Source organism: Elgaria multicarinata, chromosome 1 (genome assembly GCF_023053635.1).
Source record: "Elgaria multicarinata webbii isolate HBS135686 ecotype San Diego chromosome 1, rElgMul1.1.pri, whole genome shotgun sequence".
Taxonomy (NCBI): domain Eukaryota; kingdom Metazoa; phylum Chordata; class Lepidosauria; order Squamata; family Anguidae; genus Elgaria; species Elgaria multicarinata.
In genome coordinates, this window is record NC_086171.1 from 75,902,378 (window position 1) to 75,929,269 (window position 26,892).

The following is a 26,892-nucleotide window of genomic DNA, read 5'->3' on the forward strand; positions in this document are numbered from 1 at the left end:
CAGCTGACACACTTACGTGTCGCGACACACAGTTTGGAAAGCTCTGATTTAAAGATATCTCAAGCCAGTGTTTTCCATACAAGAAACCCAAGGCCAGTTGCCACAAAACAATGCAGAACCTATTAAAGGACATTATACAAAACGCTTGCACTCATTTGTTATTCTCTTTTCTTTGTACAATGTGAACTCTTGATGGTGCTATATTATAAAATAATAATAATAATAATAATAATAATAATAATAATAATAATGGCAATCCTAAACACACTTACTGAGGAGTAGGCCCCTTTGAGCTCAAGGAAACTCACATTGGAGTATACATATGCTTTGGATTACACTGTTAAGCACTGGTACAGGAACCATCCCACACATTTCATGGAAGCAAACTTGCATTTCCTACCGAGTGTAAACCAATATACCTGTATGACGAACTTGATTTCACATTTAAACAATAATAATAATATAATAATGAGTGTACATTAAAAAAAATAGAATATGTGTAGTAACACAGTCTCCCTCTGGCCCTGCCCCCCAAATACTGGAACAAATCAAGTTAGGAGATTGAACAAACTTAATTCAGCAGCTTACCTGGCCCATGAAGGAAATGGAAAGTTTGACAGATTTTGTAGAAATGCCGCATCATTATCAAGGACAGCCTTCAAACTAAGCTTCTGTTTAGAACAAAGAGGTACCCCAGATTCATCTGCATACAAAAGACAATTTCTGATTTAAAGACAATGTGTGTCCTGAAACGCTTTGTCATCAGAAAATGGAAAACACTGCGGTTATGGTACGTCCAGAGCAAAATGAAAGTAAGGGTTCAAAACAGCAAAAGTACTGATATCAGAAGTATTTGGATAAAACGCAATGAATGAAGACAGAAAGCCATGTGTTTTTTGAATACAGAATTACATGGTGTTTGTAGAACTGCTGCTAGTAAAGTATTTTATTACTGCCTTTACAGAAATTGTGACTTCGTCAAAGAATTACCAAAGCCAGCCTACCAGCCTTCGACTGGCCTAGCCAGTAAAACTGTCTTCTGTCAAGTAATCTCTATAGAAGGGGTGCAGAACAGCAGCCCCGGGGCCAAATCCAACCATCCTGGGTCCCAGTCCAGCTCTACAGGGTTCCCCAGATGGCCACATTCTCTTCCCCAGGCCAAACCCCTTTCTTCTTACCACAGCTTTTGTGCAGTTTCCCCCCGCCCCAATTCTAAAAGACTGAAATCACTGTCCCAAGACTTAGGCCACAGCTAGACCTCAGGTTTATCCTGGGATCATCCAGGGTTCGCCCCTGCATGAGCACTGGATCCCCTGTGTGTCACCTAGATGAACAGGTTTGACCCCTGGACGATCCAGGGATAAACCTTAGGTCTAGCTATGGCCTTAGTTATTGGCAGTAAGAACTTTAAGTTAAAATATGCTGGCATTTTGTTGTACTTTTGGACCCACCCCTTGTGTCTTTGGGCCTGCTTCCTTTTGCCTTCAACCTTGGCCACCACTGGAATGTAGCCCTGGAGACCTTCTCCAAAATGAAGGTCATCCTTTAGGCTGAAACCCACGCACCAACCCAGGCCACACACACACACACTTCTGCCCTATGGGAATTGTCAAGGCAGTCTTGCTGGCTGTAATCAAACCTAGATCTGAACGGGCATCTTTTCCAGGGGTGCTTCCAGCTGATAAACATCTGCTTAGCATATATACTGCAAACATGTTGACAGGGATGTCTGCCTTTGGGAAATCAGGCCCTTTCCACAGGTCCCTGAATTCTGGTCCCTGAATTCAGGTCCCTGAATTCTGGAGCCTTCTAACATAATTTCGGGGGAGCCTTGGGTGCAATTTGCGCAAATAGAGAGTTGCACACATTACAGCTGAAAATCGTGCAAATGTGCATAATTTGCATAAATTACTTATTTTAATTTAATTTAATTTTTTCCAAACAATACAAACTATACAATACAAAATAATACCCCGTAATACATAATAATTAGGGGTGTGATCCGCTCCGATTAGGAGCGTAGAAGCAGTAGCGGATTGGCCTGCTCCGCCTTACCCAGAGGCGGAGTAGGAGCGGACCGCGGACCCCCTAGAAGCAAGGCGAAGAGAAGCGACCATTTTTCGGAGCTCCTAGTTCAGGCGGAGCGCTCCGGTCGCCATCTTGAAAACATTTCGCCATAGGATTGCATTGCGGCAAATAATCGCGCATAACTAGGTTGTTTTTGAAGCTATCGTTCTAGAAATTCTTGTGCTCAGAGAGTCGTGGATGGGGGTCATTTTGAGACCACTCTCACCTCTCTGCATTGTCTGGGTCGCGTGCTATATTTTTGTGAAAATCGGGTCAACCGCGCGGCTCAAACGGCGTTTTCGGCTTTTCGCCCATAGGATTGCATTGAGGGAAAGAATCGGGGATAACTGGGGGGGGGTTTAAGCTATCATTCTGAAAATTCTTGTGCACAGAGAGTCGTGGATGGGGGTCATTTTGAGACCACTCTCACCTCTCTGCGTTGTCTGGGTCGCGTGCTATATTTTTGTGAAAATCGGGTCAACCGCGCGGCTCAAACGGCGTTTTCGGCTTTTCGCCCATAGGATTGCATTGAGGGAAAGAATCGGGGATAACTGGGGGGGGTTAAGCTATCATTCTGAAAATTCTTGTGCACAGAGAGTCGTGGATGGGGGTCATTTTGAGACGACTCTCAACTTTCTGCATCGTACGGGTCGCGCGCTAGAAGTTTTTAAAAAATCGGCGGGAAAAATACCTTTTTCAAAGGGCTGAGGGGCAGAGTCAGCTCCCGGTCATGATGATCCCAAAGTTGGAGGAGGGCATAGGCAAAACGGGTAACTTGGGATTCTGGGAAACTTCTCTTTCTTCATCTGAACGGGCTTTTCCCCGTGTTTTTTAACACAGTAGCCCCACCAAATGCACAAACACAACCTGAAATCATATACTAAGCCAAGAATAAGAGATAGAAACACAGCACTGCTCCCCACCCTAACCTTGGTGAACAACTGAATAGATGTGGTGCAAGGGGATGAGCTCCCCTAGGGCATCTCATCGTGGACGTGCCCCCACTCTCTCCTGCACTGGAAGGCCATTAGAGCCTTCCAAAGAGAGTAAAACGGTGGAGCAATGCCTATCATGAGTTGAAGTGAATGGTCACTTTTCAGTGGTGGAGCAATGCCTGTTATGAGTTGAAGTGAGCGTTTTACTTCTTCTCAGAGCTGTTGGTGGCTGTCTTGAACTGGCAGCTACTTCCCCCTCCCCCGGGCACGTCCCCCTATTGCTGGTAAAAGACAGATATAGCCTTTTTAAAAAAATTCTTCTTGCTGTTTATTGAGCAACACTGCTGCTTTTAATTCCACCCCTCCTTTGTTTATTGATTGATTTATTCCATTTTATATGCATTACTGGCTTATCCTTGGCTCACTTCCTTATGCCCCCAGAAATGCCAGCTGCATGCCTGCCTGCCTTCCCTCCCTCCTCCCCTGCCCACCTCGCAGGGATGTTGTGTGTGGGGTGCCCGATTTTCAAAAATTCGCCAAAAATCAGGGGATGATGGGATTGCTTTGAAACTTGGCGTGCGTGTGTATATCCCCATGAGGTGTCATGGTGCCAAACATGAGGTTTCTAACTTGAACAGAAAAAAAGTTGTATAATTTTTTAGCTTTCAATGCAAACCTATGGGGGGGGGAAACGGAGCTCCGGATCCGGATCCGGAGCTCCGAGCGGAGCGGAGCGGAAGTGGGCGGAGCGGGGGCGGGGCGGAGCGGCCCGATCCGGAAAATGGCGGATCTGCAAGTGAAGCGGAGCGGGGGGTCCGTGCACACCCCTAATAATAATACATACTAAACAAATTAATAAACATATATTTTTAACTTGATTCCATTTAATCTAATCATTGATTAACATTAACGTGCTCCCTCAACCCAGGGATCTTATTCTGATTTCCAAAATCTCATTAATTCCTCTGGAGGTGTTTTCCCTCTCCCCTTTAATAATACAAAGTCCAAAAACTGTTTCCATATTACTTCAAAATCATTCGTTTTTATCATTCCTCTTCTCACTCTCATGCTACATGTTAATTTATCGTTAATAGCAATATCCCATATTTCTTTGTACCAATCTTCTATATGATAAACCCCTTGTACCTTCCAGTTCCTGGATATCATTAATCTTGCAGCTGTTAACAAATTCGTTATCAATTATTTTACCTCTTGATTACAATTCAATTCTCCATACACTGATAACAATGCCACGATTGGTGTCTCCTCTATCTCCACTCCTATAATTTGCATAAATTACAACCACAATTTGTGCAAATTATGGCCAAACTTTTCATAATTTGTACAAATTGAGACTGTAATTTACATACATTCAGAAACACTGAAAATCTGCTAACTGGCCTGACTCACTAGTGGAAGATGGAATGGAGTCCAGCATGGGGGGGACAAGCCAATGAAAGATCATCGAATTCTACCCTGCAGACAGATTCCTCCACCATCCCTACACAATGAAGAGGACATTTGATCTGAACTCTAAACTTGTTTAAAAGACTTACAGGCTGAGCCTATGTTAACCAAGTTGAATGCATGTAAGAGTGCACCCTTGGTTCATGGACTGAAAGGTTTTGAAAAAGTCGGTGAAACAGTGTATGTACATACAGATTATAGAATCCCTGGAAAGAGAGGCATTACGAGGTAGAAATAATTTACTTACCAAGTTGCCTCTTTGTGAAACCTTCACCTTCATTCACATAGTAAGCTATCTCACACGTTCTCCTGACAATAGTTGTTAAACCTCTCCAGTGGGAGTTCTTTTCAAAAGCGAACCACAATTCATCAAGGACATCCCAAAACCTGGACCAGGAAGAAAAACAACAAAGGCCAATGGCAACAGAGTGTTATAACAGATCAAATGGCGGCTGACATTATCAGGAGTTTTTATTTGGCTATCGGCATGTTTTGCCCCAACTGTGTGTATTTTTTTAATACAAACACATCGATGCACAGGAGCCCATCTTCAACATAGTACCTAGCCCGCCCCCCTGCATTTCTGTGTATTTGCACTGGTGCACATCTTGGAGGAGGTATTAAAAAAATCTGCGCCCCATACCCATTTGTCCAGTCCTGCCCACTTCTCCCAATACAACTTCGGAAGCACCATCATGGGGCACGCATCCTCCCACAATAGCTCTCCTTTACTCCCGGGAAACTTCCTTCGCGTGTGCCCTGTGAGGGACAATCTTGGAAGCTGGAAACCCTTTGATCATCCCTCCTTGCTCTTGAAAGGGCTCTAGGTGTAGATGAACCCCAAGTCACCCCCAAATATTTTGCATTACAACAGAGTGGATAACAATATATTGTTGTGGGGAAAATCCATACTCCTCCCCACCCTACCCGGTCTTGGGAGGCCTGCAGCTAAGCTCGGAGGGAACAGGGAATTCTGGGAAGGGTGGCAGATGATGTCAGCATCCCTGCTAATCAAAAAGTCCTGGTGCTGCATCCCGGTGAGCCCCAGATCCACAACATCACCATTTACAACACATACTTCCTCTCTCTAAATAGCTCATGTTCTACTTTGACAGCTCCCCTGATCACAATCAACTTGCTCTCTTGCATGGTTGTTAAAGAACGAAATCAGACTCTTCATACTTCTTAAAGCACATGTGCTACATACAGTGATTGGATGAGCTGCTGCTGACAAGAGCTGAAAGAGACACTCTCCACAGACTCTGTCTTGCTCAGTAATTTCTTAATCTTATAGCAAATGGCACTGGTCTCAGTGAGCTGCTTTCCTATCTCTTGCCAGCCCAAATAGCTTTCATTGATTGAAACTGGCATGCCAGGTTGTCCTTGCATTGCGCTTTGCAGGAGCTGGACCTACAGGGAGAAAGAAGAATACGTTCACTTGCAATAGGTAAGCGAAGAGGAAATAGCTAATGGGAGGGAAGATATATAGCCTCTTCCAATTATTTCTTGACAGTGGGCAAAGAAAGTGAGACGGTGTTTGCCTGTGTGATCCAGGAGGCCGAAAGTTGTACATCGGCAACTGTCCCATTTCAGCTTTGCATTTTAGGTAATAGGCAAGCCATTACATTTTGCGAGGGCTTAACCCAGCCCTACCATTGGACAAAGTGAAACAGCCACGTCAAGCAGCTAGTTTGGGGTGTCATGGAAGGGCAGCAAATTGTTAGCTTTTATTATTAATTACTACTTTTATTATTACGCAGGCATTTATTATATGTTTGCCTAGGTGAGAGATACTTGTGGGATTTGTGGGCTCAGGTGCCAAAATAACTTGGACAGCCTTGGGTACTCTGCAACGCATCTTGACAGGGCCGGAGAGGGGGGTGCGGTCTTCTGTTCTGCTTCAGGCAGCAAAAGGTCTTGGGGCAGACCTGTAGGCCTGGTGCCCTCCAGATGTTTTGGACTACAACGCCCATAAGCCCAGCTCACATGGCCAGTAGTCAAGGATTATGGGAGCTGTAGTCTAAAACATCTGGAGGACATCAGATTGCCTGCCCTTGCATGTGTGTGGAAAAATGGCAGGGACTACAGGGCTGAGGAATCGGGACTCCTCATCCGACTGAGGCCAAGGGAAGGAGAACAGTGTTGGTATCTCCTTCCCTGCCTCCGCTTCTAGGCACCCAGCCAAGCCTGAGGAGGATCCTCCTTGGCCCAGAGGCTCTTGCCCTTAAATCTGTCCCCTAGCTGACATTAACTTCCCACTCTCCCCACCCCGATCCCTTGCAGCTGCCATATCTCACAACACTGAGAGGCTGCATCTCAATTGCCTAGCAACTGGGCCATTGTTCCTTTACGCCATCCTTTACAACAGATGGGATTGCACCTCCATCATCTGGGCCAATGGGCAGAGTGAGGTGGCAGATGCTGGGGACAACAGTGGCAGCCCCCCTCCCCTGGCCACTCCTCCTGAGCCTCCTGGTCGTTCCCCTTTGTTGAAGGGGAGAGCTTGTATGTCACATGGCCTGACCTGGTCCCCCTCAACTAGACAACTGCCTCAGGTATCGTGGAGGACACTATCCCACTGCCAGTGTTGAAGTAAGATTTAATTGCCAGTCCACTTGGCTTCTGTACATGGAATGGGTGGGGGGACACCATCATGTCCTTTGCCTCAGGCAGCAAAAGGTCTTGGGCTGGCCCTGGATGATTGGCTACTTCTTCTTAGTTTGTTACCTTCCTCCAGCCTCAGTTCTGAGACCACCCATTCAGATCTTTCAAGCCAGAGTTCTCCCTGTGTCATAGTGAACTGCCTGTCAGGGCTCTTAGGAGGAGGTTCAAGGAACTAAAGAAACGAGCCTACATCTGCTGGAGCCTTAAAATGTAAACAACACCTAAATAGGGGCACTGCAAATTGATGGCCTATAGAAAATGTGCTCCTACGGTATCCTCCTTTAAGCAGGACACACCTGTTCCTGCATCACCCTTAGATCAGTCTGCAACACGTGCCCTAGAATAGCACTTTGTGACTGTGGATCGCAGGGAAAGATCAGCAGTGGCAGAAACATGACTGATATTACTGATCTCCCATTCAAGGAAGCACCAATGAGTTTCTCAAGGGTTCTTTGGACCACAGCTTGACAATCACTGCCATTGGATGACAACCTGAAAGCCATTTAATTCATTCCAGAGCAGTCTTCCCCAACCTGGTGCCCTCCAGGTGTTTTGGACTACAAGTCCCAGCATCTCCCTGACCATTAACCATGCTGGCTGGGGCTGATAGGAGTTTGAGACCAAAACATCTGGAGGGCACCACGTTAGGGAAAGCTGCTCTAGAGTGTGAAAGTAACAGGCACGATTCCCCTGACAGATTTCTCTTGTAACAGCAGGGCCAGATCTACACCAAGGAGGATATGATACTTTAAAAAGTGTATGTAGACTAGTGTGTCCTGGGCCCCAACAGTTGTCACTACTGTTATAAAGCATTTTAAAGCAGTAGTGTAGACCCTGCCCAGCTAGAGACAAACAATAGCTTTGAAGCACGTTAAAGGGTTTATGACAGAGCCATAGTTTCCCATGCCGGATGTGCTCGTTTCTTTCGTACTGCTATCATCTTTAATGAAGCAGGCTTTGGAGGTTTTTGAAGCACTTCAATTGTGGGAGGAAAAGGGGGGGGAACACATCACAAACAGCAACGGCTCTATAATTCCACTTCCAGCTTTCTGGGAAAAGAGGGTTGGAAACCTGTTGGCTGCCTCCAGTCAAGTGGTACAAATAACTCACTTAGATGGCATGTTTACAGAAGGCACCCTATGCCAAGCTTGCTATAATTGATTTAATTTTTGCTAGTAATGAGTAATTCAAAGGTTCCAACCAACATCAACTTCACACCACATTAAATCTTTAACTGTAGGAGCCAGAGGCGCCAATGTCAGGTCACCCTCACGAAAACTTACAGATTCCTCTATTAGCTGGATTCGTTCTCTTAACTTAGAGGACACATTGGAATGGTTTTTATGGCACATGAACACTTCAAGGACATTTCTGACTTTGGAGTCTTGTGGCAGCCCAAAGTTCTTTTCAAAAGCCGTAACATCAGCTTTGCAGGCATAGGGGACATCATTCATCAGAATCTAAAGAGCAGACACGACATCACAACCTGGTAAATAAATACACATCGACAGTGGCAATTCACACACATCTATTACAAACCAGTAAGATCGCTGTACTGCATTGATCGTGTTGCTGCTCTTTTGCTCTGGATCTTATTTAATAGTTGACAAGGTTGCCATTGCTTTATTTCAAAAATACAGAGCTGCTGCAGAATAGGGCAGATCAGGGTGGAGGCAGGGGAGATGGTGATGAATTATGAGTATAATCTGGAGTTCAGGCAGAGCCAGTTATACATTTAGCAGACTCAAATGGTAAAGCTTTTAGTTGGCTAAACTGTGTAGGCTCAGGGAAGGGGTTGCATATTTGAATTCTTCCTCATGAAAAGAACCCTTACATATAGAAGAAAAGCCAGTCAGGAATACAGCTAGACTCATCTTTTCTCCCCGGCATGGTAGAATTTCATGTACAAAATAAATTCAAATATGTTAGGGTTGGGGAGGAATTCGTTCAGTTCGCATTTTAATGCGAACTTACCTAATTTTGCGTGTTCAAGCTAATATGCAAACCAATAAACTCAGTTATCCTTCAAAAATAAAGTTTGCAGAAGAATTCTCCAATCAAAAACAATGTGTATCTTAGAGAAAAGTGCAAACAAAAATATGTATCTTTGTGAAAATAACTTTAAAACATCTGTTAGGAAATTTGCTTGTGAACATTTATATATTAGGGGAAATTATGTACAAAAATGGATGTATTAGGAGAAATGTGCAGGAAAATGTGCACACGTTTTCATTCACATTTCACAAAAAAAACCTTCAAATTTCAGGATGAATCGAACTTATGATTCAAAATGTTCTCAAAATTTGGGACAAATAAATTAAAGTTCGAAAAGTGAGAAACCGAAAAACTGAAATTGAGAAATGTGTTCCTCCCTATGTGCAGTTCTCTGCCCGCAGCCTGAAGTGGTACAGCCCAGATTGAGATTTTCTGAATGTGTAAACTGGCCCTATGATTGGATGTCTCAGGTCAAAGCTAGACCTAAGGTTTATCCTGGGATCATCCAGGGTTTGCCCCTGCCTGAGCACTGGATCCCCTGTGTGTCACCTAGATGAACAGGTTTGACCCCTGGATGATCCAGGGATAAACCTTAGGTCTAGCTATGGCCTCAGAGAATGCCAGGATCTTATGACTGATAAATAACTTTAGTGGCACCACAATGTTTTTTCCCTATTTCAATTATCGCTGCACATTCCATCTATTGAGCCCCAGGAGATACAAGACAGGGAGGCCTGGCAGAGCAACAGTGGCCTGCTGATGAGCAGGTGATGAGATGAGCACCTATTCACCTGACCTACCTGTTTTAGCCCCAAAAAGACTGTTCCAGTGTCTATGTGCATGAACTCCTCTCTTTTAGTGTTGTGCACCAAATTCTCCAGGTTTTGAAAAGCTTCTGTAACACATGAAAAACAAAAAACAAAATAAGATGGCACAACAGTTATTTTTCTTAAGAGGCAGAATTTACAGGCATGTAATAGATAATAACAATAATAATATATTTATTTCTTACCCGTCTCTCCCTTTGGATCAAGGCGGGGAACAACATTAGTACAACAATACAGCATAAATCAGATACATAAAATTAATTAAAAGAGCATATAACACCAATAGAACATCAAAATAACAATCAACACATCTTAAAAATTCTTGGTTTAACATTCATTTGGGTAGGCCTGCCGGGAAAGGCTAGTCTTTAAAGTTGTCTTAAGTTCAGAGAGAGAGTTAAGTTTATGAATCTCCTCTGTCAGGCCATTCCACAGTCTGGGGGCGAAATAAGAAAAGGCCCTCTGGGTAACAGCTGTCAGCCTAGTTTTGGTTGGCTGAAGTAAGTTCTCCCCAGAGGACCTGAGTGTGCGGGGCGGACTGTATGGGAGAAGGTGATCCTGCAGGTATAACCTGGACCCAAACCATATAGGGCTTTAAAAGTAATGACCAACACTTCGTACTTCGGCCAGAAACTAATTGGCAGCCAGTGGAATGATTTTAATGCTAACCCCTAGATGTACTGGTGACCAACCTGGCTGCCATATTTTGAACTAATTGAAGTTTCTGAACTAGGTACAATGGGAGCCCTATGTAGAGCACATTGCAGAAGTCGAGCCTTGAGGTTACCAGCGCGAACACTACTGTCTTTAGGTCTTCCAACTCTAGAAAAGGCTGCGGCTGGTGTAACAGCCAAAGCTGATAGTAGGCATCCCTGGCTGTCGCATTTATCTGGGCTGTTGTTTGGAACAACGGACCAAGGAGCACCCCCCTAAGGGTGTGGACACTGGTTGAGTCCAACATCAGCATGATGATAAAGCAGCAATGCTGACTGGCTCAGGGGCACTGGGGAAGGGAAAAGTCTGCAGCCCCAACACAGAGGTGGGTGTGCCCATGTGTCCCACACAGTGTGTGCATCTCCCCACAACTCCAGTACACGTGTGTGTGTGTGTGCGCGCGCGCGCACGCGTGTGTCCTCCACATCTGTGGTTGGGTGTATGTGTGTGAGAGAGACCCAGGCAGAATCTACACTACTGCTTTAAAATGGTTCATAACAGTAGTGACAACTGTTGGGCCCCAGGACACACTCCAAATACAGTCTTCAGAATGTTTTCAAAGTGTTATATCCTGCTTAGTGTAGATCTGGCCCCCGTGTGTGCAGGCATATGCACCCACAGCGCCTGGACCCCGATAAAACTTAAATTGGCCCCTCAGAGCCGTAATATTGTGCATCCCTGCCACAGAACAACCACCAAGGAGATTCAGTTTCAAATGGCATTCAGTGCTGTTGACTGTTTGAGCAAAGCTAGTATCAGTAGAACAGAATATTTTTTAAAAATGTTATGTTTACTCCTGTGCTCCATTACACGCTCCGAATGTTTTCCATCTGGCAGGGAGCTTTACAGAGGCTTTACCTTTAATGAAGTATGTATTCTGGAGCATTACATTCCTTACAGCTGCATCCACAAAAGTAAGTTTCTTCATAACTGGCCATTGAAACAAATGCTGAATGGCCACCTGCAGTTTGTTCACGAATAATGTTCTGTAGATATAACGACAACAGAGAAGCAAAATGCAACCGTTGCCAAGAACAGCAAGATTAATAGACAGTTGAAACAGGTTCATTGTAACACACATTTTGGGGACATAATATATTTAGATTTATTTATTTATTTAAACAATGAAAATACACAAAGGGGTGCATGCAAGCAAGCTTTGAGTGCATGTGCCCAATTGCCTCCCAGTGCGTCCTATGAAAAGTTGTTCCCTCTGATCCTAAACTGCGTTTTAGATTCTCCCAAGTTGTTGTTTTTTTAAGCTGTGGATTAGGTGTTGAACTAGTTTAAAGAGAAAAATTCCATACAAGTTTCCTTTCAAAGTTCCCACATCCCATTCTCAAACTGCTTTTTCAACATGGGAGTGTTACAGAGCACTATGGGTGATTTGTGTGGTAAGAGCCTGCTTTTGAAATGGAGGGTGGGAAAATGGTGCCCACACAGGCCTTCATCCCTCTATATCCTGATAGTAGTCTGACATCATGTACACCAATGTACAGAAACAATTCCCACTGAAATAATTGGGACCTGCATAGATAAGAAGTACTACATGTAATATCATAGCCTTACAGCTGAATCAATTTTATCATTAAAAAAATGTAAAGCTTAAAATGTGAATGCTGAGTTGCAGAGTATGAAATCGGCTAGAACCTTGCAGTCCTGGGTAGATGTGGCTGCTTATTTTGATGATTTCTTCCACTTCTTCTCCTTGCTATTCACGTTGTTGTTGTTATCTCTTTCTCGCTCATGGCGTTTTTTTCTAGATGGACATGACGGGCTTTGCCAAGTCATACAGTCTTTTACAGATTTCAGGAACTTCCTGACAAATGAGCATGCTTTAATTATGACTGCTTTCTGGATGTTGGTGTGGATGAATTTCGATTGGCCCAGTTTCTGAAGGTTTTCTGTTTAGTTTTTTGATGTGATGCCGGTGACTGATGTGGCTAGCAGAATAATTGTGACCTTTTCCTGTTGCCATAGTTCTTTGACTTCAATGGCCAGTGGTGTATTTTTTCTCTCTCTTTTCCTCTTCCTTTGCAACAACATTTTTGTCATTCGGTATTGCTATGTTGATGAGGTATGTGTGTTTTTCTTTTTTGTCTATGACCATTATGTCTGGCCAGTTGCAAGGTATTGTTTTGTTGGTATGACTTGTTCTGTCACCGTATATTTTCCAAGATTGTTTTGGGTGAGTATGTATAGTATGGTGTAGGTTGTTTGATAAGGTTGAATTTGATGGCCAGATTTTGGTGAATTATTTTTGCAGCAGTATTGTGTCTGTCCATATAGTCCATTCCTGCCAGAATTTTACATCCTCCTGTTACCTGGTCTATTGTTTCTTAGAACTGATGGAATTTCCTGCATAGGTCTACTGTTACGTTGTTATCTATTATGATGTATTTTTGGTAGTTCTTGGTTGCTATAACTTGATCCTGTATAACTATTAGGATGTTTATTTGTGGGTTCTGTATTATGGTGTAGTGCTTCCCATAGAGTGTTTTTTGTGCCATTTTTCTTTTTTCTCTGCGAGTGAGAATGGTAGTGTTTGGTCTTTGTTTTGTAGTGCTAGGTTGAGTGGGATTGAGTGGGATTATCTGCTTTTACTATGGCTTTATGAATGGGGCATTTTTAGTGTGGAAGAATTCTCTGAGTGATTTTATCTGTTTAGCATTGTTGTTGTTAACGTTTCTATACTGTCCTTTAATAGAAATTCCTAGGACACATTTATATCATACCACTATGACAGAACACTTTGTCTTACAAATATGTAGTTGAAGTTACTAAGTAAACACATATGCTCCAGGATTTTCTCCTGATGATTTTTCTTCCCATGTAAATACTAACAATGTGTAAGCCTGCCTTGTCAGAAAGAACCACCAGGCAAAATACTTATTTCTTGTAGCACTTACTGACTGAAGATAAGGGGCATGAAAGTCTACTCTGGGCAAGTCAGAAATTGATATCATTTACTCAAGAAAAAAATAGTTGACATCTTCAACAGCTATAACAAATCTCTCTCTCTCTCTCTCTCCTGACTTATGATTGCAGTCTACAAAGCACTTTCTTGGGAGTAAGTGATACTGATTTTAGTGGAACCTGCTGTCATACCAACTCAAGAGCACATCTCAGGGTGTTTTTTAAACTCATGGGAAAGGGTTTTAAAAAATATCTGTGATTTGTTGCTTAGGTCTGTTGGGAATGTATTTCCCAAGGATTGCTTGGGAAAGTAAGTAAATGGCCTGTTGCTGGATTGGGCCCTAGGCATCTACACATTTATATTCTGGTCCTGCCAACAGTTATATATATGAAGTTAAGTTTCATTGAAATAAATGGGATTTGCTTCTGAGTAAGATAAACATATATGTATGATATGTTTATCTTACTGAGAAGCAAATCCCATTTATTTCAATGAAACTTAACTTCTGTATGCTTAGGGTTGCTGCTCACATTTCATTGAGTTTATTATCATTTAAGTATGTGTTTAAAAGCCTTTGAACATGGTTTGAATATTACGCATTCTGTCTATCCTTTGTACAGAACTGTAGAAATAATGCAAAATAATGAATAATATGAGTAGCACTAACTACCTCTTCAGGTTAACATCTAGTAATCCACTTCTGCATAAATTAAATGCAATTTGTCTTTGTTGTTCTCACCTCACAGAGTAGGACTTTTGAACCTCCTTTCAGGTTCCAATTTTATAATAGAAAAACAGGTTAATCTTTATGTGTGTTCACCCAGAAGTAAGCCCAATTCATTCAATGAGATTTGGGGTGCAATCCTATGCATATTTAGACAGGAAAAAGTCTTACAACTCCTTGCATTCCCTAGCCAGCATGGCTGACTGGGGAATACAGGGAGTTATAGGACTTTTTTCTGTCTAAACGTGCATAGAATTGTATCTTAACCTCCAATATGAGTTGTTAGATGGAGGGCTTTGATCTCGGAGCCTCCATCCCTCCAAAGCCCTGCCAGCAAGAGGCAGGCAGGGCAGGAGGAATGACAGAGGTGGTTTTGCTTCCTATTCCTCTAATACATCATTTGGGGCTAAACGGACCTTTGGGCCCATCTAACTTACCTACAGGGTTGGAGTCAGGGATGGAAGCCAAGAAGCTTATGGAACCAGTGGACCTACACCTACTCCTCTCCCCTCCCCCTGGTCCACCCCCTTTCCTCCTTCCCAAATCCTCTTCTAAGGTCACAACATTGACCTCAGAAGAGGGAGTCTCTACGGAGCCTTCCACAGCAGCTCCTGGAAGGGGGAGATTCACAATCAGATCTCCTCCTTTGCGATTGGAGCTCTACCGCCAGCCACACAGGAAGAGATCTGCGGCATCCCATGGCCCGTCAGATGCTGTCCAGGGGTTATAGGATTGCTCTCTAAACCATGGGTGGCCAGTGCAGCACCTGTAAGCACCTTGAATGGGCACCCACACAGGTCTTCACTCTCTGCCCCCTTCCAAAAGACATTTGAATAAATAATTGAAAAATGTTAGGGTGCCAGGGGCTCGATCTACACTACTGCTTTAAAGCACTTTATAACAGTTTTGACAACTGTATCTGGAGTGTGTCCTGGGCCCCAACAATTGTCAAAACTGTTATAAGGCGCTTTAAAGCAGTAGTGTAGACCCTGCCAGGTTCTCCTTCCTATTCCTGAACCTGTCACTGATCAGCTGTTCAGCAGGTAAGAAAAAAAGCAAGGCAAAGAGGTAAAGGGGAGAGGAAGGCACTAGCCAAAAGCTAGGGGGCAGGGGGAGAACAGAGAGATAAAGAGGTGCAGGGAGAGAAATAGCGAAGCTAGGGGCTGTGAGTGGACACACACAGAGAGACAGAGAGAGAGCGCAAAGGGGAAATGTCTGTGCGGATGGAAGTAGATTGGGTGTGCCAGGAAATAACTCTTTCTCTTTCCCCCTCCGTCACAACCTCCAGCATCACTATTTCTCTTCTCCCTACCCACTGCTTCTTGACTAGCCAAGTTGCCACAGCAGCTATGATGTGACTAGCCACATCCTCCGTGGGAGCCATTTTGTGGTGGTGCCCTCAGCGGTTCCTCAAATACCCAGATGTGTCCACAGGTCCAAAAAGATTGAGGACCCCTGCTCTACGCATCTTTAAGGTTGCAGCAAAATACTCTTAGAATTCAGGCAGCACCAACTGTGGCATGCTTTGGGTGTCATTTAAAGACCTATCTCTTCGCCCAGACCTTCCCTGACTGATTTTGCTGCCCAGTTTGTTAATCCTTGAGTTTTAAATGTCTTTAAGTGGTTTTTTTATTTTTATTTTTGTATTGTGAAATGCTAGGATATGGTAAGCGGTCTATAAATTGATTAAATAAATAAATAAATAAATAAATAAATAAATAAATAAATAAATAAAAATCTGGCAACAGATATTTAAAACATATGGGCATGCTCCAACCAGAATTAAGCACTTGTAAGTCTCACTCATGTCAATAAGAACGATATAAGCACATGCTTAGCCCTTGCACAGAAATCAGTGGGACTTCAGTAGGATTGAGACCATACATTGGTTACAAATAGAAGCCTTCAATAAAACAGAAATAATCCCTCAGGTACTGAAAAAATGTGACTTACATATCCAGAGGTTTACAACTACCATCTGTAGAATTACATTCTGGGGTTTCCTTCCAATTCTGAATGATATTATTGCTGGTTTTATAGTATTGCTTCCATATTTCACTCATCACAGGATGCTGAGATATGAGATTAACTATGTTTTGTTCAAGCCCAGTCAAGATCTTCTTAGGAGGTCTATTGCTGGAAATCCACTGCTGGAAGACCTGAAGCATTTAAAAGAAAACCAAATTAGCTTATTTGCAAGATGGGTACATTAGGCAAAACTGAGATAATATTAACAGGGGAAAGGGAGTTGTCCAGTCTTTTCGTCCAAGATTTGACCGGTTATTGATCCATAAGGTGACCTGTTTTCTTATCCTATAACTGCTAAATTTACTAAAAGCCTTTTGTGAGAGATCTTGTCAAAAAAACCAAAATTAAAGTTCTGTATCAGTGGAGAAAAACAAGTGAATGAGGAGCAAAAGAAATTCCTTACCTGGTGCTCTTCCACACGTCGTACTGAGGCCGCTTCCATGCGACCCCAGTGTGACCCCAAAACGATCGTGTAACTGGCCTTTGGAAGAGCCAAGGAAGAGGCGTCCTTGCCGCCGCCGCCACCCACAGACCTCCTCGCCGGCCAGCGAGGAGAGCTCGGCTGAAGAAGGCGGGGTTGAGAGCGGAAGAAGCTCTCCACCCCGCCTTCTTCCCCCGAGCTCTCTGTCCCAGCCGGCGAGGAGGTCTGTGGGTGGCGGCGGGTGGCAGCAAGGACGCCTCTTCCTCGGCTCTTCCAAAGGCAAGTTACACGATCGTTTTGGGGTCGCACTGGGGTCGCATAGAGGCGGCCTCAGTACGATGTGTGGAAGAGCCCCAAATCTGCCCTGAGGAAAGCATCTTTCTTGACTGCAAGTGAGGTGGTTCACCTTAGAGCTACTTCACACATGTAGTGTCAATCACTTGATGACTGTGACTTCAAAACTATCAGTTGCAATGTATGAATGAGCCAGGACAGATCCAACGCCACAGCTAGAATTTCCATATTACCTCAGAATCTAATTCTGAATCAAATCCGTAATAAAAGAATACTGTGTTGGGCCACAACTTTTCCCAGCCCATTATCCCCATATTTGCAGGATGTAATGCAGGATCAATTCTTGGAATTACCTCATTTTGAGAGCATAAAGTGAAACCTGAATGTTGCAAATATACTTGTACAAGAACAGGGCAAGTTCTTGCCAGCCTTCCCTAACCTGCTGCTCTCCAGATGTATTAGACTACAAGTCCCAGTATCCCCCAGCCACTGCTGGTTGAAGATACTGGGGAGTTGTATTCCAACCTATCCAGAAGGCACCATTGCCAGAGCAGGAGAGATTTTTAGTACTTAAGTAACTCATTTTACTTCGTTAGACAACACAGATAAAAAATGTCCCATCTTCAGCCTAGTTGCATCTTCGTTAGGATGAAAAGTTGCAAATTAATTACATGTTAGTATAGCATTTGTGTAACCCAATAGCTGTTGGGGTTACACAAACATATATTTATATGCTAGGAGCAACTCGTTGCTCAGTGAGAACCTACCTTTGTGTAGAGTTTGATCTGGTTGACAGAATGGACAAGATAGGCCTTGGCTTCCGGCCATGGTGAGAAGATACAGCTTTCATTGCCTCCTTTGTCAGCTTCAGCCCCTGACACTGTGGCCAAGACTGAACACACAAACTGCCCCAGTGTACCTTTGGTGGGAATCTGGCAGGAATAGATGAGCATGTCAGGGCACCACAGGTATCAACTTACGTATTTGACAACAAGGAGCAACTTTCAATAGGAACTATAACCCATCAGTGTGACCCAGTAATGTCAGATAAATACACACACATAAAAACCCCATTGTTGAAAACTCCCATCTTGAAACAGATAAGAGATGTCACCTTTGCCCAACCGTCCTTGTGGCATGCTGGATTAGATGTTCCCCTCAGTTAACTCTTGAACAGCATCATCAACCATTTTGGGCATGGATCCTGCACGTTTAAGAGGTGGCTGATAGCAATAACTTCAACAGGTAAACCTTTTTTCATCTTCGCTTAAAACCCATACCAGGAAATGTTTTATCTGCTGTGCAGTTGAAATACCTGCCTGCTGGGAGGTTCTTAATATATTGGGTGAGCTCCACTGGACTCAAATAAGAAATAGGTTGATGATTAGGAGTGACACTGGGGAAATCATTAAAAAAAACCTCCCTCTTTTCTTTTATAAGACTTCTAAATTGGCTCTTAATTATTGCACATATGGAATTCCTTTTCAAAACACATGCATTTAGGAGAAGGCAGGGGGTTTTTTTACCTAGCCAACTGTGCATCATTTCCTTTCTTTCTCTGCTTTGGATAATTTCTTTGATTGGTTGATTGGTTTGTTGTCAACAAGGCAAGGCTTTTTTCCCAAACTGTTGAATTTAGGCACCTGGTTTGCATGGAACGACATCCAAGAGTATGGATTGCCATTGAATTGTGGGTCGTTGTTACATGTGAACCCTGCAGTAAGGTTTAATTATGTGTTGTTAGTCACAAACAATCCAGAAAGAGAACCCATGGTTTGTTGTTGGGTTGTGAACCATAGTGCAGGGTTTGTAAATAACCCATGATTCAGTGACAACCCATACTCAAGCCATACTCAGACCATGCTCTGGGTTGCCATTACATACAAACCAGGGCCTTAGCTAGATGGGGCAAAATCCTGTGGCGATCCCCGGGATCATCCCTGTGCATTCACATGATGCACAGTGGATCCCAGGATCAGGGAGGGATGATTCCTCCCTTGCCCCGGGATCTCACCCTACACTTTAGGCCCACTTTTTTGTGTATGTGTGGGCATCGTGGTTTGTCCCAGTTCCTCACTGTTCCTCACAAGGAGCCAGGAGCCACATTGGGTGTGGGGTGGGGGAGCGGGGGAATCACCTTACCTTTTGCACATGAGCGCTTGTGCGCATCTTCTGTTTCTTAAAAAAAATGGCAGGCGTGACGTCCTCTCCTTACGAGGCTGTCATGCGCCACGTGTAAACAGAGGGGGGATCTCACGATAAAAACATCATGAGATCTTCACCCCTCCAATGCACAATAACAGCTAGGTCTAACTAAAGCTCTGGTCAGAGAAGGTTCCCACCTACAACAATCACACTTATTATTTGCTTTTGAAAGGTATTAACACACATTAATGAAGGGAGGTGCACAAACATCCCAGAATTTTTATGGTTTGGAAATTCCTAGCCAAACTGAATGCTCAAGTCAGGGCTCCAAAGCCAAGGCGTTATTGGCCACGGTGACACATGCCTTAGTTACATCCCGATTGGATTACTGTAACGTGCTCTACGTGGGGCTGCCTTTGAAGAGTGTTCGGAAACTCCAGCTGGTTCAAAGAGCTGCAGCCAGATTGTTGACTGGCACTGGTTACAGGGAGCACACAACTCCCGTGTTAAAACAGCTCCACCGGCTTCCAGTCTGTTTCCAGTAGGGGTGTGCACAGACCCCCCGCTCCGCTTCACTTGCAGATCCGCCATTTTCCGGATCGGGCCGCTCCGCCCCGCCCCCGCTCCGCCCACTTCCGCTCTGCTCCGCCCGGAGCTCCGGATCCGGATCCGGAGCTCCGTTTCCCCCCCCCATAGGCTTGCATTGAAAGCTAAAAAATTATACAACTTTTTTTCTGTTCAAGTTAGAAACCTCATGTTTGGCACCATGACACCTCATGGGGATATACACACGCATGCCAAGTTTAAAAGCAATCCCATCATCCCCTGATTTTTGGCAAATTTTTGAAAATCGGGCACCCCACACACACCATCCCTGCGAGGTGGGCAGGGGAGGAGGGAGGGAAGGCAGGCAGGCATGCAGCTGGCATTTCTGGGGGCATAAGGAAGTGAGCCAAGGATAAGCCAGTAATGCATATAAAATGGAATAAATCAATCAATAAACAAAGGAGGGGTGGAATTAAAAGCAGCAGTGTTGCTCAATAAACAACAAGAAGAACTTTTTTTAAAAGGCTATATCTGTCTTTTACCAGCAATAGGGGGACGTGCCCGGGGGAGGGGGAAGTAGCTGCCAGTTCAAGACACTGACAGCCACAGCTCTGAGAAGAAGTAAAACGCTCACTTCAACTCAGAACAGGCATTGCTCCACCACTGAAAAGTGACCATTCACTTCAACTCATGATAGGCATTGCTCCACCGTTTTACTCTCTTTGGAAGGCTCTAATGGCCTTCCAGTGCAGGAGAGAGTGGGGGCACGTCCACGATGAGATGCCCTAGGGGAGCTCATCCCCTTGCACCACATCTATTCAGTTGTTCACCAAGGTTAGGGTGGGGAGCAGTGCTGTGTTTCTATCTCTTATTCTTGGCTTAGTATATGATTTCAGGTTGTGTTTGTGCATTTGGTGGGGCTACTGTGTTAAAAAACACGGGGAAAAGCCCGTTCAGATGAAGAAAGAGAGTTTCCCAGAATCCCAAGTTACCTGTTTTGCCTATGCCCTCCTCCAACTTTGGGATCATCATGACCGGGAGCTGACTCTGCCCCTCAGCCCTTTGAAAAAGGTATTTTTCCCGCCGATTTTTTAAAAACGTCTAGCCCGCGACCCGTACGATGCAGAAAGTTGAGAGTGGTCTCAAAATGACCCCCATCCACGACTCTCTGTGCACAAGAATTTCCAGAATGATAGCTTAAACCCCCCCCCCAGTTATCCCCGATTCTTTCCCTCAATGCAATCCTATGGGCGAAAAGCCGAAAACGCAGTTTGAGCCGCACGGTTGACCCGATTTTCACAAAAATATAGCCCGCGACCCGTACGATGCAGAAAGTTGAGGGTGGTCTCAAAATGACCCCCATCCACGACTCTCTGTGCACAAGAATTTCCAGAATGATAGCTTAAACCCCCCCCCCAGTTATCCCCGATTCTTTCCCTCAATGCAATCCTATGGGCGAAAAGCCGAAAACGCAGTTTGAGCCGCGCAGTTGACCCGATTTCCACAAAAATATAGCCCGCGACCCAGACAACGCAGAAAGTTGAGAGTGGTCTCAAAATGACCCCCATCCACGACTCTCTGTGCACAAGAATTCCAAGAATGATAGCTTCAAAAACAACGTAGTTATGCGCGATTATTTGCCGCAATGCAATCCTATGGCGAAATGTTTTCAAGATGGCGACCGGAGCGCTCCACCTGAACTCGGAGCTCCGAAAAATGGGCGCTTCTCTTCGCCTTGCTTCTAGGGGGTCCGCGGTCCGCTCCTACTCCGCCTCTGGGTAAGGCGGAGCAGGCCAATCCGCTACTGCTTCTACGCTCCTAATCGGAGCGGAGCACATCCCTAGTTTCCAGGCACAATTCAAAGTGCTGGTTATGACCTATAAAGTAGGGGTGTGCACGGACCCCCCGCTCCGCTTCACTTGCAGATCCGCCATTTTCCGGATCGGGCCGCTCCACCCCGCCCCCGCTCCGCCCACTTCCGCTCCGCTCCGCCCGGAGCTCCGGATCCGGATCCGGAGCTCCGTTTCCCCCCCCCCATAGGCTTGCATTGAAAGCTAAAAAATTATACAACTTTTTTTCTGTTCAAGTTAGAAACCTCATGTTTGGCACCATGACACCTCATGGGGATATACACACGCACGCCAAGTTTCAAAGCAATCCCATCATCCCCTGATTTTTGGTGAATTTTTGAAAATCGGGCACCCCACACACAACATCCCTGCGAGGTGGGCAGGGGAGGAGGGAGGGAAGGCAGGCAGGCATGCAGCTGGCATTTCTGGGGGCATAAGGAAGTGAGCCAAGGATAAGCCAGTAATGCATATAAAATGGAATAAATCAATCAATAAACAAAGGAGGGGTGGAATTAAAAGCAGCAGTGTTGCTCAATAAACAGCAAGAAGAATTTTTTTAAAAAGGCTATATCTGTCTACTGTGTTAAAAAACACGGGGAAAAGCCCGTTCAGATGAAGAAAGAGAAGTTTCCCAGAATCCCAAGTTACCTGTTTTGCCTATGCCCTCCTCCAACTTTGGGATCATCATGACCGGGAGCTGACTCTGCCCCTCAGCCCTTTGAAAAAGGTATTTTTCCCGCCGATTTTTTAAAAACTTCTAGCCCGCGACCCGTACGATGCAGAAAGTTGAGAGTGGTCTCAAAATGACCCCCATCCACGACTCTCTGTGCACAAGAATTTTCAGAATGATAGCTTAAACCCCCCCCCAGTTATCCCCGATTCTTTCCCTCAATGCAATCCTATGGGCGAAAAGCCGAAAACGCCGTTTGAGCCGCGCGGTTGACCCGATTTTCACAAAAATATAGCCCGCGACCCGTACGATGCAGAAAGTTGAGAGTGGTCTCAAAATGACCCCCATCCACGACTCTCTGTGCACAAGAATTTTCAGAATGATAGCTTAAACCCCCCCCAGTTATCCCCGATTCTTTCCCTCAATGCAATCCTATGGGCGAAAAGCCGAAAACGCCGTTTGAGCCGCGCGGTTGACCCGATTTTCACAAAAATATAGCCCGCGACCCAGACAACGCAGAGAGGTGAGAGTGGTCTCAAAATGACCCCCATCCACGACTCTCTGTGCACAAGAATTCCAAGAATGATAGCTTCAAAAACAACGTAGTTATGCGCGATTATTTGCCGCAATGCAATCCTATGGCGAAATGTTTTCAAGATGGCGACCGGAGCGCTCCACCTGAACTCGGAGCTCCGAAAAATGGGCGCTTCTCTTCGCCTTGCTTCTAGGGGGTCCGCGGTCCGCTCCTACTCCGCCTCTGGGTAAGGCGGAGCAGGCCAATCCGCTACTGCTTCTACGCTCCTAATCGGAGCGGAGCACATCCCTAGTTTCCAGGCACAATTCAAAGTGCTGGTTATGACCTATAAAGTAGGGGTGTGCACGGACCCCCCGCTCCGCTTCACTTGCAGATCCGCCATTTTCCGGATCGGGCCGCTCCACCCCGCCCCCGCTCCGCCCACTTCCGCTCCGCTCCGCCCGGAGCTCCGGATCCGGATCCGGAGCTCCGTTTCCCCCCCCATAGGCTTGCATTGAAAGCTAAAAAATTATACAACTTTTTTTCTGTTCAAGTTAGAAACCTCATGTTTGGCACCATGACACCTCATGGGGATATACACACGCACGCCAAGTTTCAAAGCAATCCCATCATCCCCTGATTTTTGGTGAATTTTTGAAAATCGGGCACCCCACACACAACATCCCTGCGAGGTGGGCAGGGGAGGAGGGAGGGAAGGCAGGCAGGCATGCAGCTGGCATTTCTGGGGGCATAAGGAAGTGAGCCAAGGATAAGCCAGTAATGCATATAAAATGGAATAAATCAATCAATAAACAAAGGAGGGGTGGAATTAAAAGCAGCAGTGTTGCTCAATAAACAGCAAGAAGAATTTTTTTAAAAAGGCTATATCTGTCTACTGTGTTAAAAAACACGGGGAAAAGCCCGTTCAGATGAAGAAAGAGAAGTTTCCCAGAATCCCAAGTTACCTGTTTTGCCTATGCCCTCCTCCAACTTTGGGATCATCATGACCGGGAGCTGACTCTGCCCCTCAGCCCTTTGAAAAAGGTATTTTTCCCGCCGATTTTTTAAAAACTTCTAGCCCGCGACCCGTACGATGCAGAAAGTTGAGAGTGGTCTCAAAATGACCCCCATCCACGACTCTCTGTGCACAAGAATTTTCAGAATGATAGCTTAAACCCCCCCCAGTTATCCCCGATTCTTTCCCTCAATGCAATCCTATGGGCGAAAAGCCGAAAACGCCGTTTGAGCCGCGCGGTTGACCCGATTTTCACAAAAATATAGCCCGCGACCCAGACAACGCAGAGAGGTGAGAGTGGTCTCAAAATGACCCCCATCCACGACTCTCTGTGCACAAGAATTTTCAGAATGATAGCTTCAAAAACAACGTAGTTATGCGCGATTATTTGCCGCAATGCAATCCTATGGCGAAATGTTTTCAAGATGGCGACCGGAGCGCTGCGCCTGAACTAGGAGCTCCGAAAAATGGGCGCTTCTCTTCGCCTTGCTTCTAGGGGGTCCGCGGTCCGCTCCTACTCCGCCTCTGGGTAAGGCGGAGCAGGCCAATCCGCTACTGCTTCTACGCTCCTAATCGGAGCGGAGCACATCCCTACTATAAAGCCCTATATGGCTCGGATCCAGGTTATTTGAAAGAACGTATTCTCCCTTATGAGCCTGCCTGTGCTTTGAGATCTTCTGGAGAAGCCCTTCTTTCAGTCCCACCATCTTCACAGGCACGCTTGGTGGGAACATGGGAGAGGGCCTTCTCGGTGGCTGCTCCGGTGCTCTGGAACTCTCTTCCCGGGGAAGCTAGGCTGGCTCCCTCCTTGATGGGCTTTCAGAAGCAGGCTAAAACTGTTTTGTTCCAGCAGGCCTTTGGAGAATAATCTGGCCCTCCATCTATGTTAATGTCTTATAATTTTGTTGTGTATTTTAAACTATGTTTCCCCCCCCAATGTATGTTTTAAACTTTGAAAGGCCGCCTTGAGGCCCAGCATTGGGCAAAAGGCGGGATACAAATAAATATAATAATTATTATTATTCTGGAAATTACATACCCATTGAAAAAATGCAACTCAATATCAGCCATCAATAAATATGTGCCAACACAGCAGCTGCCTTTTTCAGTGCCTGATCTGAGAAATACAGATTGTCCAGTTCGTAATATCCGTGATTTAAATTACAAACAGAAGATCATTTTCAAGGGCCTCAAAATACATCCACGTTTTGAGAGGCAAACACATTTCCCTTCCGAACCTACTATTTTCAAACTTCAGTGCATCATCATTAAAATATTATAACTCCACGTTGCAGATGGGCAGCTGAGGCTGGGTAAAGTAGCTCACCTCAGCCACCTAGTGGATTTATGGTTGAATAAGATTGTAAGACAAACAGGAGTGCTAGGCCTACAAAGCAAGGGGGAAAGTATAGTATTGTTGCCATGTTTTAAAAAAATAGTTTGTCAATCAATCAGGTTTGTTTTATATATATATATTTCTTATTTTAAAAAATCTGCCCCATCTTAATAGCAAAAAGACTAGTAAGGCAAAAGTTGCTCTCAAAGCAACTTACACATAACAATACAACAGAACTAAAATAAGCAGTAAACCAAAATATTGTGATACATTTCAGTTCAATTTGGGATGACTGCAGCCATTGTGCAAGAGTAGCAAGGCTTTAGAAAACTCACTGGGCCTTCTTGTGTATCTTCTTCTCACCAAGGAAAACCCACAATCAAGGTCTCAACACAAATAGATCTTTATTTCCAAACTCTCCTATTTACCACAGATTTTTCCCCTTCTAACTTCCTCTCTCTTTCTCTGTCTCCTCTACTTCCCTCTTTTAATTCCAAGGCCCTCTAGTGCAAACCTTTTCGCAAAACAAGAAAGTGCTATAATAAAGATACAGTGCCTTGCTATGACAGACGTGCTTTGTCAATAGGGTGACCATATGGAAAGGAGGACAGGGCTCCTGTATCTTTAACAGTTGTATTGAAAAGGGAATTTCAGCAGGTGTAGGGTGACCATATGACCAGATTTGCCCGGATTTGTCTGGGTTTTTGATGGCAAATCCGGGAGGGGGAGGGGAAATCCAGATTTCAGACATGTGACCAAGGCTATGTTCGGGTGGGCACGCCCCCTTGGTGCTGGACACGCCCCCTTGGGGGCCGACCATGTTGTCCTCCTTTTTGGTTTCCAAAATATGGTCACCCTAAGCAGGTGTCATTTGTATATATGGAGAACCTGGTGAAATTTCCTCTTCATCACAACAGTTAAAGTGCAGGAGCTATACTAGAGTGACCAGATTTAAAAGAGGGCAGGGCACCTGCAGCTTTAACTGTTGTGATGAAGAGGAAATTTCACCAGGTTCTCCATATATACAAATGACACCTGCTGAAATTCCCTTTTCAATACAACTGTTAAAGATACAGGAGCCCTGTCCTCCTTTTCATATGGTCACCCTAGCTTTGTGAAACAGTATTCTGAATATTTCATACTCTTTATTAACTGTGGGTGGGTGCATCTATATATTACTGATGCTGATGAAGTTCAAGGGGAGGAGGAACTCGAAATGCAAAAAAGGGCATCACATTTCAAGTCAGGCCCAGACCCACTGGGACTGACTCAGAAAGTCATTGCTGCAAGCCTTCCCTGTAAGGTCTACCAACCCTTAGGAAGAAAGAAACAAAACAAAACAGAACACCTTGCTGGCATTCAGGAGCATCATTTCAAGCTCAGGACAGTCAGACAGCCCTATATAGTGACTCCTCCTTGCCACCTATTACACCCTTTCCTCGGGTGGCCAGGGCCCTACTTTACAGGGGACAGTCCTCTGTTTGAGGAGCTGTCAGAGGACAGGTATCTGAAGGCGCCCTCCATCTGAACTCCTGTCCAGTCTAAGTCCAGTTTAAAGTCAAAGAAGGCTGAGCAGGGGTCTTGAAGTTGCCCATCAACACCTGGACAACAGACCAAGAAGGCCCAGACTAGGGTGACCAACTGTCGGGATTTCCCCAGATTTGTCCTGGTTTTTGTTCTATCCTGGGTGTCAGGGGGGATTTTCTGTAATTTTCTATAATGTCCTGGAATGACACGGTTTCTCCTTTAAGGCTGCCATTAGC

At 44.9% G+C, this 26,892-nt stretch overlaps 1 protein-coding gene across 1 annotated transcript in view; it reads right to left on the reverse strand.

Annotated features, from left to right (window-relative positions):
• ABCA13 (ATP binding cassette subfamily A member 13) overlaps nt 1-26,892 on the reverse strand; it is a 331,836-nt gene that overhangs the window by 280,458 nt on the left and 24,486 nt on the right. Inside the window, exons 9-14 of the mRNA XM_063124168.1 lie at nt 17,821-17,985; nt 16,264-16,469; nt 11,528-11,655; nt 9,929-10,023; nt 8,417-8,593; nt 5,677-5,879 (exon numbers count right to left, since the gene is read on the reverse strand). Of these exons, the coding sequence (XP_062980238.1) occupies nt 5,677-5,879; nt 8,417-8,593; nt 9,929-10,023; nt 11,528-11,655; nt 16,264-16,469; nt 17,821-17,985 (974 nt within the window). The remainder of the gene's footprint in view (nt 1-5,676; nt 5,880-8,416; nt 8,594-9,928; nt 10,024-11,527; nt 11,656-16,263; nt 16,470-17,820; nt 17,986-26,892) is intronic.